This window comes from Hyla sarda, chromosome 4 (assembly GCF_029499605.1).
Source record: "Hyla sarda isolate aHylSar1 chromosome 4, aHylSar1.hap1, whole genome shotgun sequence".
NCBI classification, from domain to species: Eukaryota; Metazoa; Chordata; class Amphibia; order Anura; family Hylidae; genus Hyla; species Hyla sarda.
In genome coordinates this window covers 8,394,018-8,407,442 of record NC_079192.1, presented here as the reverse complement: position 1 = coordinate 8,407,442, position 13,425 = coordinate 8,394,018, and the positions used below count along the sequence as shown (strand labels likewise).

The 13,425-nt window shown below is 46.1% G+C and overlaps 1 protein-coding gene across 1 annotated transcript; it reads right to left on the bottom strand.

Moving 5' to 3' along the window:
• Positions 1-2,033: 2,033 nt before the first annotated feature.
• Positions 2,034-2,981, bottom strand: LOC130367213 (olfactory receptor 11L1-like). Its single transcript, XM_056569616.1, has one exon. The coding sequence runs from the start codon at positions 2,979-2,981 to the stop codon at positions 2,034-2,036; it is 948 nt and encodes a 315-aa protein (XP_056425591.1).
• Positions 2,982-13,425: the final 10,444 nt, after the last annotated feature.

Genomic DNA, 13,425 nt, shown 5'->3' with positions numbered 1-13,425 from the left:
TCTGCAACTTGATATGATAGCATCCCCTGTGTTACAGAAAAAACACAGAACAACAACAGGTGATGCCCAACACTAGGTTGCATTTAAAACTGGTACATTTTTATTACAGGTAGTACATGTGGAACAGAGCACAACAGCCTGTACGTTTTGAATAGCAAGACCCTTAATCATGATATAAAAACATTAATACAAGAAAACATTGTATAGTATGTGAATCGTAACATGTGTGTAACTACCTGCGCTGCTCTTCACGGTGTATGCTTCGCAGGACGCACCTGCAGGCCAACACCACACTCTCACTTACCTTTTCATCCTGATCCTGCTCCGTCAACTTCTTCCCTTGCTGCCGCCCACACTGCCGGTCCCCGTAGTAGGCAAACTCTGGCTTCTCGCGATCCTCTTCTTGTCTCTGCTCCCTTCACTAACACAGGATGCTGGTGCACGCCCCCGCCTCCTCAATTTTAAAGGGCCAGTGCACCAATCATCTGTGCGTATCTGAAACACTCCCTATTTAGTTCTGGCACTTCCTGCCGCTCGCTGATGGAACTTTGTGCCATTGTGCCTCTGAGAAAGCGTTGTTTAATAGTATCTTGTTATACCGTGTACCAGTCCCGCCTGCTACGTTCCCTGACCTTGATCCTGTGCCGCCTGTCATGACCCAACTATGCCTCCATCTCATCCTTACAGTACCCCGTCATATATTGGCCGCCTGTGTGGACGTGTCGTATTAGGGGTAGCGACCTGGGTGCCGCCTGCCACAGCAAGTACATTCCGCTTTGCGGCAAGCTCTGGTGAAAACCAGCGGCACCTTAGACTTCGCTCCCTAATACGGCCCGAGTCATCATCCACACAGGTTCAGCGGATCCCCTTACCACAGCCGTTACAATGTGATCACAAAGCTCAGTTGCTTCTCAATAGCATACATGACAGTATATGGAATCTAGATAAAAATGGAAGGGAAACTACCCCTTATATGTGCAAAAAAAAAAGTACTAATATGTTGCCCTTGTTTGTGTTGTGATTGTTGTTCATTGTGTTCTTAATTTCGTTGGTAATTTCCATCACATGTTATGTTTCACATATTATATAATGTGTTCTTTAGGATAGGGGATAAGTGTCAGATCGAAGGGGGTCCCAACGGTCAGACCCCCCAAGATCTGACACTTATCCCCTATCCTAAATTTTTATAAACAGGCGTTCTCCTTTAATACAAGAACACATTATATAATATGTGAACCATAACATTCCTCCTGAATGGGGCGTGTTGATCACTGCATGAAGCTGCGTTCGACACGGTCCCTCCATGAAGCTCTATGGAAGAGCCAAAGCGCTGCACTCTGCAATGTCCGATTCTGCCATAGAGCTGCATGATGGGGGAATGTCACTGCAGCTTCATGGTGTGATTGACACCGCTCTTTTCATGCAGAGATGCAGGATGTAATGTGGGAGATCGCGGGGGGTTCCACTATCAGACACTTATCCCCTATCATTTTTTTTTCTTTAATGTTTTCCTGTCATGACTAAGGGCCATAATACCCAAATGCGTAGGTTGTCATGCGCTGTACCACATGTATTATCTTTTATAAAGACTTATAAAATGTAATTGCAGCTTAATGTCGGACATTAATTGTTCTTGCTTTACCTGTTTCTGGTGGGGGGCGGATCTACTAGCTGGTGGACAGGTGCAGGAGTTAAGATTGGAGCTGCCTATCATTTCTTTTTGGGCAAAATATAGTTCGGATGGAAGAAAAAAAATTATTGAGGCAAAAATTAATTTAAGTGTTAAAGAAATTCTAGCTGTAATTTTTTTTTCAAATTGAATAGTTTTTGTTTTGAATAATTTTAATAGAGAAACATTCAAGTTGTTTTTGGATTTTATTGCATTAGCCTATGTTCACATTTTGTGTGTTTGTCCTCAGATTTCGACCATATTTTGTACACTAATTTCAATCAAACCCCTGTGGAATGGAACTGACACAGAGAAAAAATTGTAACAGGAGGATGTATGTTTTTTTCTCTTTTGGTTTAAATCCTTATTGCCCCCTCCCTATTTTCCTGGTTCTTTTCACTACTTTCTTTATAGCTCTTTTGATTTCAGGGTTCCTTAGGCTGTAGATAATCGGGTTCATAAATGGCGTCACCAGAATGTAAAGAAGAGATCTGTACATATTCACATCACTATGGCTATTATCGGATGGAGCCATATAAACTGTGATGAGGGTCCCATAATAGGTGCACACTGTGGTCAGGTGGGAACTACATGTTGAGAAGGCTTTTTTTCTTCCAGTGGAGGAAGAAATCTTCAGTGTTGTGATAAAAATACAGATATAAGTTATAATAATGAAAGCGAATGGACAGAGTACTATGACGATGGAGATAGTAAAGTCCACAATTAGGACAACAGAGCTATCAGAAGATGATAATTCTACAAGTGGGCCAACATCACAGACAAAATTGTCAACAGTATTCCGGTCAAAAAATTCAAGTTGGCTTACTGACACAATATCACTTAACTCTATAGTGATCACCAAAGACCAAGATACAAAGACGAGCTGCACACATCTCTTAGGGCTCATCAATAAGGCATAATGAAGTGGGTTGCAGATAGCTAAGTATCGATCATAAGACATTACGGCCAACAGGGAACACTCAATAATCAAAAAAATACCATAAAAATAAAACTGAATGAGACACCCAATGACAGAAATGACTGCTCCCTCCTTAAGTATTATGTCCAACATAAATGGTACCACAGTGGTGGTGAGAAGAATATCGGCCACAGCTAGATGTTTGAGGAAGTAAAACATTGGAATTTGTAGATGGTCAATAAATGACACCAAGAGGATGATCAAAAGGTTCCCGACCACAATCACAATGTAAATTACAAGTATTACAATGAAAAAGAGAGTTCTAAAGTTATAAAGATTGCGAAATCCCAAGAAGTGAAATTCTGTGACTTTTGTCCTATTTTCTTTACACATTTTATAAAACTTTTTTGTATGAATTAGATGAAAGTGTTAATACAGTATTGTACTGGCAGATATGAAGCAAAAGAAGATTTTTTTATGAAAGTTTATTGATTGTTCCATGTTTATTAATTCAGAGTTCATAAAAAGAAATATACAATGGGAAAAACTGTTTATAGCATTTCTACATATAAAAATATTATTCTTATTAATATTATTACTATAACAAACTAGTACACTACTACAACAACAACTACTACTACTACTACTACTACTACTACTACTACTACTACTACTAATACAACTACTACTACTACTACTACACTACTACTACTACTACTGTGACAACTACTACTACTACTACAACTACTACTACTACTACTACTACTACAACTACTACTACAACTACTACTACTACAACTACTACTACTACTACTACTACTACAACTACAACTACTACTACAACAACTACAACTACTACTACTACTACAACAACTACTACTACAACAACTACAACTACTACTACTACTGCTACTACTACTACAACTACTACTACTACTACAACTACTACTACTACTACTACTACTACTACTACTACTACTACTACAACTACTACTACAACTACTACTACTATTACTTTTGCTACTAATATTAACAGTAATAATTGATTGTATAAAATTGTTAAAATTAATAAAAAAAACATTTGAACACTAAAGTTTTGTGTAGAATAGTGAATTCTTTTTGGCTTCTCAAATGGGGCACAGATCTGACTCATTGCCTTTTACCTGTTGCCAAAATCTTACCTGCTGTGGCCAATAAATCCAGACTTCATAGATATATACATATGGATGGGGCTATCTCGATTGACTTACTTTTGGCCAAACTTAAATAGATCTTCTAAGTGGACAGGCATCATATATAATTTAATAAAACAGTTGACCCCTTCCCGCTCTAGGATGCATATTTACGTCATGGACAGGAATGTGAGAACGCCACAGGACATATATTTATGCCCTGCTGTCTTAACCCTCTATGAAAGGGTTTATCACTTCCTTCATGGTTGATTGTGAGATCTAAAATGAAAAATTACTGGGGCAGGTGGGCTGCAGGGTGGGGGGGCTTATCGGGACTTCTTTGGGGTAATTGTGGGGTCCCAAAACAAGTCATGGCAGCCATTTAAAGTGGAGAACAAATAACACTGATCAATGCTATGCCTATGACATATGCTATGCCTATGTACGTCCTGGTGAGCTGGTACTTAAACCACCAGGACGTACATTTACGTCCTATGCAAACCGCGTGCATTGGAGCGATGCTCGGGTAATGCACAGCAGGAACCAGCTGCTGATAGGGACCCGCCCATAATGGCAGACATCCGTGATCGCGCTGTTGTCAGCCATTAACCCCTCAGATGCCGTGATCAATACAGATCATGGCATCTGCAGCATTGCGGACACTAAAATGGATGATCGAATCGCCCGCAGTGCTGCAGCGCCAATCCAATTATTCAGCATGGTAGCCGGAGGTCCCCTCACCTGCCTCCACTGCCTTTCATGGGTCCTGCGATCGAGCAGACCAGAGCAGATGACCGATAATACTGATCAGTGCTATGTCCTATGCATAGCACTGAACAATATTAGCAATCAAATGATTGCTATAAATAGTCCCCTATGGGGACTATTAAAGTGCAAAAATAAAAGTAGAAAAAGTAAAAAAATTTGAAAAACCTCTTCCCCCAATAAAAACGTAAATTGTCCCATTTTCCCTATTTAACCCCTAAAAAGTGTAAAAAAAATATTTTATATACATATTTGGTATTGCCACGTGCATAAATATCCCAACTATTAAAATAAAATGTTACTGATACCATACAGTGAATGGCGTGAACGTTAAAAAAAAAGTCCAAAATAGATGGTTTTTTTTTATTCCCCAAAAAATTATTAAAAAAGTATTGAAGGTTTTTTTTTTTTTCGTATTCAAGATTTTATTACATTTTCAAAAGAGTACAAAAAGAAAGAAAACATTGGTTAGGTAACATCCAAGCCTTCCACAGAGTGTCATTACAACTCAGGCCAGGTACAACAGTCCTAGTAAAACCTGCACAGAAGGGGGTGCGGCATCTAGATTAATGACTCGACAGGTTGCTCAGTAACAATTCAGTTGAAATATAAAACTAGTCTGCAGGCTAAGCCATTTAGATTACATGGTAGATCAGCCGTATGGCGATGTAACCACCTGTGGATAGGAGGGAACAGTAATGCTAAGGCTAGGCAGCGCAAGTGCACACATGGACTGCATACTGGAAAACCCAAATACTATTAGTTTCAGAAAAGCAGCGTGGAAGGAAAGGGAAGGAATGGAGTAGATATTAGAATACATTATGAGGTGAAAGACACTAGGAAAGAAAGGGGACGGGGAAAAGGGGAGAGGAGGTAAGTCAAAGAAGACAAGAGAAAAAAGGAAGGGAGGGAATAAGATCTCAGCTGGGAGAAAAGTGCTTACCTCGCGAGCTAAACCGGCGTCGGCCCACCACGACATTCAGACAGACCCAGGCAGGATTACTACAAAGTGGCATGGGGGTAAACGTGTATATCTAAGTGTGTGCACAGTGAAGGGGGACATATAGGTGAGGTGCTACAGACACAGGGGTTATCCAGCAAGGTGGAGCGTGGAGAATTCCTGTGAAGACATGAACACCGACCATGGGTTTAAAGTAGCCATGTATTTAGTCAAGTGATTGTGTGAGTCAGCAGTGAGCTCCTCCATTCTATGGATGTGAGAGACTTCTTGGAGCCAGGAAGAGATTGATGGGGCTGAAGTTGACTTCCACAATCTTGGAATGACTGTCCTAGCTGCTAACAATAAAAAGGAGATCATTTTACGTGAGCAGTTCGGAGTGCTTCGGGGGATTATCGACAGCAGCGTAATTTCTGGAGTAAGGGCCAGACGTACTGAGGTGATACGAGCTATAATATCTGACACATTGGTCCAGAAATTGACAAGTGCGGGACATGTCAACCAGAAATGAATCATGTCACCTTTCCCAGAGGTACAGTGCCAGCACTCATCCGAGACACCCGGATAATTAGAGGCCAGGAGAGAGGGGACCCTGTACCAATGGGTAAGAATTTTAAAATTAGTTTCTTGAGCTCTACAGGATATCGACGCTTTATGACAACTGTTGATGGCTCTACTCCACTCCTCCTCCGGAATAACATGGCCTAAGTCTCTCTCCCAGCCTAGTTTGTAAGGGAGAGGTGAGGTGGATGAGGCCTCCAGTAAATAGGAGTAGAGCAAACTAACTGAATGTGTAACCGGTCTAGGAGCTATACATAACAGCTCAAATTTAGTGAGGGGTCGATGTAGTTGTAGTTTGTCTTTCATGCAATGATAGTAGTGAGTCAATTGAGCATATTGAAATCAATGTGCAATCGAGGGAATAGCATCCGGGAGCAAGTCTGTAAGGCTCTTAATGTCGGATTGAGTCAGTAGGTCATGGAACGTAGCACCTTGATCATGACGAAAATTTCAAAACTGTTGTCTGCCCACCGTGGGGGCAAAGGGGGGATTGTGGAACAAGGGGGTCAAGGGGCCCTCATATGGAATCAGCTTGAGTTTTGCTAAGTACAGTTTCCTGGAGCGATGTATTGAGTGGAGTAAGGAAGAAAGGGAGGTGGCAGGTAGCAGGGGATGGTCTGACCTCGGTCTCCACAAAAAAGCCTTCGGGTCACTAGCTGTTAGCGAACTCTCTACTTTCACCCATTGTTTGTCTCTGCTATGGTGACAACAGTCTAGTACCCTGGTCAGTATGGAAGAGAGGTAGTATGATAAGTAATCTGGAAGTGCCAGGCCTCCATCGCATTTCCGCCGGGTCAGAACCTGTTGGGCCAGTCTAGGGTGTTTGTTGGCCCAGACAAAAGAGGATTGTAGCGTTGAGATTTCCCTGAAGAAGGTCCGAGGCAGATGGATAGGAATACAGGAGAATAGATAAAGAAGTCTGGGGAGAATGTTCATTTTCATGACATTCACTCTGCCCAACCAAGAAAAGTCCTCATCTCGTCAGATCCCTCTTCAGGGAGTTCAAAAGTGGGGGAAAGTTGAGTTTATACGTGTTTGTCAAGTCAGATGGAACTTGGATGCCCAGATAGGTGAGAGAAGAGGATTGCCATTTGAAGGGATATATAGATGTGAGGTGTCTCTCCAAAGACCCAGGTAGGGTAAGGTTTAACGCCTCACATTTGGACGGGTTCAGTTTGTAATTACTAAAGGAGGAGAAGAGTGTAATGGTAGCCATAAGAGAGGGGAGGGAAATCAGGGGGTTAGAAAGGTAGAGCAATAAGTCGTCTGCGTACGCTGAACATTTGTGATAGTCACGCGTCAATTGGAGTCCACTAGGGTTCTGTCTAATATCTATTAGGAGGTGTTCCATACATAATACATACAAGAGAGGGGATAAGGGACATCCCTGGTGCGTGCCATTCCTTATGTCAAAGGGTTGAGAGCGACGGCCATTAATTATAATCTGGGCCTGTGGTTGAGAGTAGAGGGCCATTATACGAGTTAACATATGTTCCCAATTCCTATTTGCGACAGTGTTGCCGACATGAAGCCCCAGTTCACCCGGTCAAAAGCTTTCTCGGCATTGAGAGAAGAAAAAGGGGAAGCTGGGAACGTTTAGCGAGGTGTATCGCAGAGAACGTACGTAGGGTGTTATCCCTCGCTTCTCTCCCTTTGATAAATCCTACTTGATCCGGGTGGACAAGGGACTCCATGTGCGCAGATAAACGGTTAGCTATCAGTTTGGCAAATAGTTTGGTGTCAGTATTGATAAGTGAAATCGGGCTGTAGTTCGGGCATAAAAGGGGGTCTTTGCCTTCTTTGGGCAATATAGTAATATAAGCCCTTAGGAAGGAAGGGGGGGGGGGGGTGAACTCGCGGATATGGAATTGAAAGCCTCCAAAATGATAGAGGAGATATCAGGAAGTAGTAATTTGTAGAATTTTGCCGAGTATCCGTCTGGAAAAGGGCTCTTTCCCGACGGCAGAGAGGTTACAGCGGCTTCCAATTCCATAGGCGGGAACGGCTGTTCTAAATCCTGAATGACTAATGGGTCGTGGGTGGGGAGGGCCGTTTTGTTCATATAATGGGTTAAGGAGAGGGGCTCAGTCGTCGCTGTGTGAGGTGGGGTAGGTGGTGGCAGGCTGTATAAGGAGGCGTAATATAGCTGGAAAGCCTCAAGGATGTCTGGGGTCTGGGAACAGGGTGAACCCGAGGCATTCTTGACTGCCGAGATAAACAATGAAGATTTTTTCTCCCTTAGGGCATTAGCTAACAGTCTGCCAGCTTTGCTACCCCATTCATAGTATAGGCGGCCTGTTAATTGCTTGTAGTGAGCATATTTGGATGTGAGTGCCTGTTACGCCGAGCGCTCCGGGTCCCCGCTCCTCCCCGGAGCGCTCGCTACACTCTCGCTCCCGCAGCGCCCCGGTCAGATCCACTGACCGGGTGCGCTGCGATACCGCCTCCAGCCGGGATGCGATTCGCGATGCGGGTGGCGCCCGCTCGCGATGCGCACCCCGGCTCCCGTACCTGACTCGCTCTCCGTCGGTCCTGTCCCGGCGCGCGCGGCCCCGCTCCCTAGGGCGCGCGCGCGCCGGGTCTCTGCGATTTAAAGGGCCACTGCGCCGCTGATTGGCGCAGTGGTTCTAATCAGTGTGTTCACCTGTGCACTCCCTATGTCTACCTCACTTCCCCTGCACTCCCTCGCCGGATCTTGTTGCCATTGTGCCAGTGAAAGCGTTTCCTTGTGTGTTCCTAGCCTGTGTTCCAGACCTCCTGCCGTTGCCCCTGACTACGATCCTTGCTGCCTGCCCCGACCTTCTGCTACGTCCGACCTTGCTTCTGTCTACTCCCTTGTACCGCGCCTATCTTCAGCAGTCAGAGAGGTTGAGCCGTTGCTAGTGGATACGACCTGGTCACTACCGCCGCAGCAAGACCATCCCGCTTTGCGGCGGGCTCTGGTGAAAACCAGTAGTGACTTAGAACCGGTCCACTAGCACGGTCCACGCCAATCCCTCTCTGGCACAGAGGATCCACCTCCTGCCAGCCGGCATCGTGACAGTAGATCCGGCCATGGATCCCGCTGAAGTTCCTCTGCCAGTTGTCGCCGACCTCACCACGGTGGTCGCCCAGCAGTCACAACAGATAGCGCAACAAGGCCACCAGCTGTCTCAACTGACCGTGATGCTACAGCAGCTACTACCACAGCTTCAGCAATCATCTCCTCCGCCAGCTCCTGCACCTCCTCCGCAGCGAGTGGCCGCCTCAGGCCTACGACTATCCTTGCCGGATAAATTTGATGGGGACTCTAAGTTTTGCCGTGGCTTTCTTTCACAATGTTCCCTGCACTTGGAGATGATGTTGGACCAGTTTCCTACTGAAAGGTCTAAGGTGGCTTTCGTAGTCAGCCTTCTGTCTGGAAAAGCTCTGTCATGGGCCACACCGCTCTGGGACCGCAATGACCCCGTCACTGCCTCTGTACACTCCTTCTTCTCGGAAATTCGAAGTGTCTTTGAGGAACCTGCCCGAGCCTCTTCTGCTGAGACTGCCCTGCTGAACCTGGTCCAGGGTAATTCTTCCGTTGGCGAGTACGCCGTGCAATTCCGTACTCTTGCTTCAGAACTTTCCTGGAATAATGAGGCCCTCTGCGCGACCTTTAAAAAAGGCCTATCCAGCAACATTAAAGATGTTCTGGCCGCACGAGAAATTCCTGCTAACCTACATGAACTCATTCATCTAGCCACTCGCATTGACATGCGTTTTTCCGAAAGGCGTCAGGAGCTCCGCCAGGATATGGACTTTGTTCGCATGAGGCGTTTTTTCTCCCCGGCTCCTCTCTCCTCTGGTCCTCTGCAATCCGTTCCTGTGCCTCCCGCCGTGGAGGCTATGCAAGTTGACCGGTCTCGCCTGACACCTCAAGAGAGGACACGACGCCGCATGGAGAATCTCTGCCTGTACTGTGCCGGTACCGAACACTTCCTGAAGGATTGTCCTATCCGTCCTCCCCGCCTGGAAAGACGTACGCTGACTCCGCACAAAGGTGAAACAGTCCTTGATGTCAACTCTGCTTCTCCACGTCTTACTGTGCCTGTGCGGATATCTGCCTCTACCTTCTCCTTCTCCACTAAGGCCTTCTTGGACTCCGGATCTGCAGGAAACTTTATTTTGGCCTCTCTCATCAACAGGTTCAACATCCCAGTGACCAGTCTCGCCAGACCTCTCTACATCAATTGCGTTAACAATGAAAGATTGGACTGTGCCGTGCGTTACCGCACGGAACCCCTCCTAATGTGCATCGGACCTCACCACGAAAAAATTGAGTTTTTGGTCCTCTCCAATTGCACTTCCGAAATTCTCCTTGGACTACCCTGGCTTCAACACCATTCCCCAACCCTGGATTGGTCCACAGGGGAGATCAAGAGTTGGGGTCCCTCTTGTTTCAAGGACTGCCTTAAACCGGTTACCAGTACTCCTTGCCGTGACCCTGTGGTTCCCCCTGTAACCGGTCTCCCTAAGGCCTATATGGACTTTGCGGATGTTTTTTGCAAAAAACAAGCTGAGACTCTACCTCCTCACAGGCCTTATGACTGTCCTATTGACCTCCTCCCGGGCACTACTCCACCCCGGGGCATAATTTATCCTCACTCTGCCCCAGAGACTCTTGCTATGTCTGAGTACATCCAGGAAAATTTAAAAAAGGGCTTTATCCGTAAATCCTCCTCTCCTGCCGGAGCCGGATTTTTCTTTGTGTCCAAAAAAGATGGCTCCCTACGTTCTTGCATTGACTACCGCGGTCTTAATAAAATCATGGTAAAGAACCGCTACGCTCTACCTCTCATCTCTGAACTCTTTGATCGCCTCCAAGGTGCCCACATCTTTACCAAACTGGACTTAAGAGGTGCTTATAATCTCATCCGCATCAGAGAGGGGGATGAATGGAAAACGGCATTTAACACTAGAGATGGACACTTTGAGTATCTGGTCATGCCCTTTGGCCTGTGCAACGCCCCTGCCGTCTTCCAAGACTTTGTTAATGAAATTTTTCGTGATCTCTTATATTCCTGTGTTGTTGTGTATCTGGACGATATCCTGATTTTTTCTGCCAACCTAGAAGAACACCGCCAGCATGTCCGCATGGTTCTTCAGAGACTTCGTGACAATCAACTTTATGCCAAAATGGAGAAATGTCTGTTTGAATGTCAATCTCTTCCTTTCCTAGGATACTTGGTCTCTGGCCAGGGACTACAAATGGATCCAGACAAACTCTCTGCCGTCTTAGATTGGCCACGCCCCTCCGGACTCCGTGCTATCCAACGTTTTTTGGGGTTCGCCAATTATTACAGACAATTTATTCCACATTTTTCCACCATTGTGGCTCCTATCGTGGCTTTAACCAAAAAGAATGCCAATCCTAAGTCATGGCCTCCTCAAGTGGAAGACGCCTTTAAACAGCTCAAGTCTGCCTTTTCTTCAGCTCCCGTGCTCTCCAGACCTGACCCATCTAAACCCTTCCTATTGGAGGTTGATGCCTCCTCAGTAGGAGCTGGAGCGGTCCTTCTACAAAAAAATTCTTCCGGGCATGCTGTTACTTGTGGTTTTTTTTCTAGGACCTTCTCTCCGGCGGAGAGGAACTACTCCATCGGGGATCGAGAGCTACTAGCCATTAAATTAGCACTTGAGGAATGGAGGCATCTGCTGGAGGGATCAAGATTTCCAGTTATTATTTACACCGATCACAAGAACCTCTCCTATCTCCAGTCTGCCCAACGGCTGAATCCTCGCCAGGCCAGGTGGTCTCTGTTCTTTGCCCGATTTAATTTTGAAATTCACTTTCGGCCTGCCGATAAGAACATTAGGGCCGATGCTCTCTCTCGTTCCTCGGATGCCTCGGAAGTAGAGCTCTCTCCGCAACACATCATTCCTCCTGACTGCCTGATCTCCACTTCTCCAGCCTCCATCAGGCAAACTCCTCCAGGGAAGACCTTCGTCTCTCCACGCCAACGCCTCGGAATCCTCATATGGGGTCACTCCTCCCATCTCGCAGGTCATGCGGGCATCAAGAAATCCGTGCAACTCATCTCTCGTTTCTATTGGTGGCCGACTCTGGAGACGGATGTTGTGGATTTTGTGCGGGCCTGCACTGTCTGTGCCCGGGATAAGACTCCTCGCCAGAAGCCCGCTGGTCTTCTTCATCCTCTGCCTGTTCCCGAACAGCCTTGGTCTCTGATTGGTATGGACTTTATTACAGACTTACCCTCATCCCGTGGCAACACTGTTGTTTGGGTGGTCGTTGATCGATTCTCCAAGATGGCACATTTCATCCCTCTTCCTGGTCTTCCTTCTGCGCCTCAGTTGGCAAAACAATTTTTTGTACACATTTTTCGTCTTCACGGGTTGCCCACGCAGATCGTCTCGGATAGAGGCGTCCAATTCGTGTCTAAATTCTGGAGGGCTCTCTGTAAACAACTCAAGATTAAATTAAACTTTTCTTCTGCTTATCATCCTCAATCCAATGGGCAAGTAGAAAGAATTAACCAGGTCCTGGGTGATTATTTACGGCATTTTGTTTCCTCCCGCCAGGATGACTGGGCAGATCTTCTACCATGGGCCGAATTCTCGTATAACTTCAGAGTTTCTGAATCTTCTTCCAAATCCCCATTTTTCGTGGTGTACGGCCGTCACCCTCTTCCCCCCCTCCCTACTCCCTTGCCCTCTGGTGTACCCGCTGTGGATGAAATAACTCGTGATCTTTCCACCATATGGAAAGAGACCCAAAATTCTCTCTTACAGGCTTCATCACGCATGAAGAAGTTTGCTGATAAGAAAAGAAGAGCTCCCCCCCATTTTTTCTCCCGGAGACAAGGTATGGCTCTCCGCTAAATATGTCCGCTTCCGTGTTCCCAGCTACAAATTGGGACCACGCTATCTTGGTCCTTTCAAAATTTTGTGCCAGATTAATCCTGTCTCTTATAAACTTCTTCTCCCTCCTTCTCTTCGTATTCCTAATGCCTTTCACGTTTCTCTTCTTAAACCACTCATCATCAACCGTTTCTCTCCTAAACTTATCTCTCCCACTCCTGTCTCCGGTTCTTCAGACATCTTTCCTGTAAAGGAGATACTGGCCTCCAAAAAGGTCAGAGGAAAAACCTTCTTTTTGGTTGACTGGGAGGGCTGTGGTCCTGAAGAGAGATCCTGGGAACCTGAGGACAATATCCTAGATAAAAATCTGGTCCTCAGGTTCTCAGGCTCCAAGAAGAGGGGGAGACCCAAGGGGGGGGGGTACTGTTACGCCGAGCGCTCCGGGTCCCCGCTCCTCCCCGGAGCGCTCGCTACACTCTCGCTCCCGCAGCGCCCCGGTCAGATCCACTGACCGGGTGCGCTGCGATACCGCCTCCAGCCG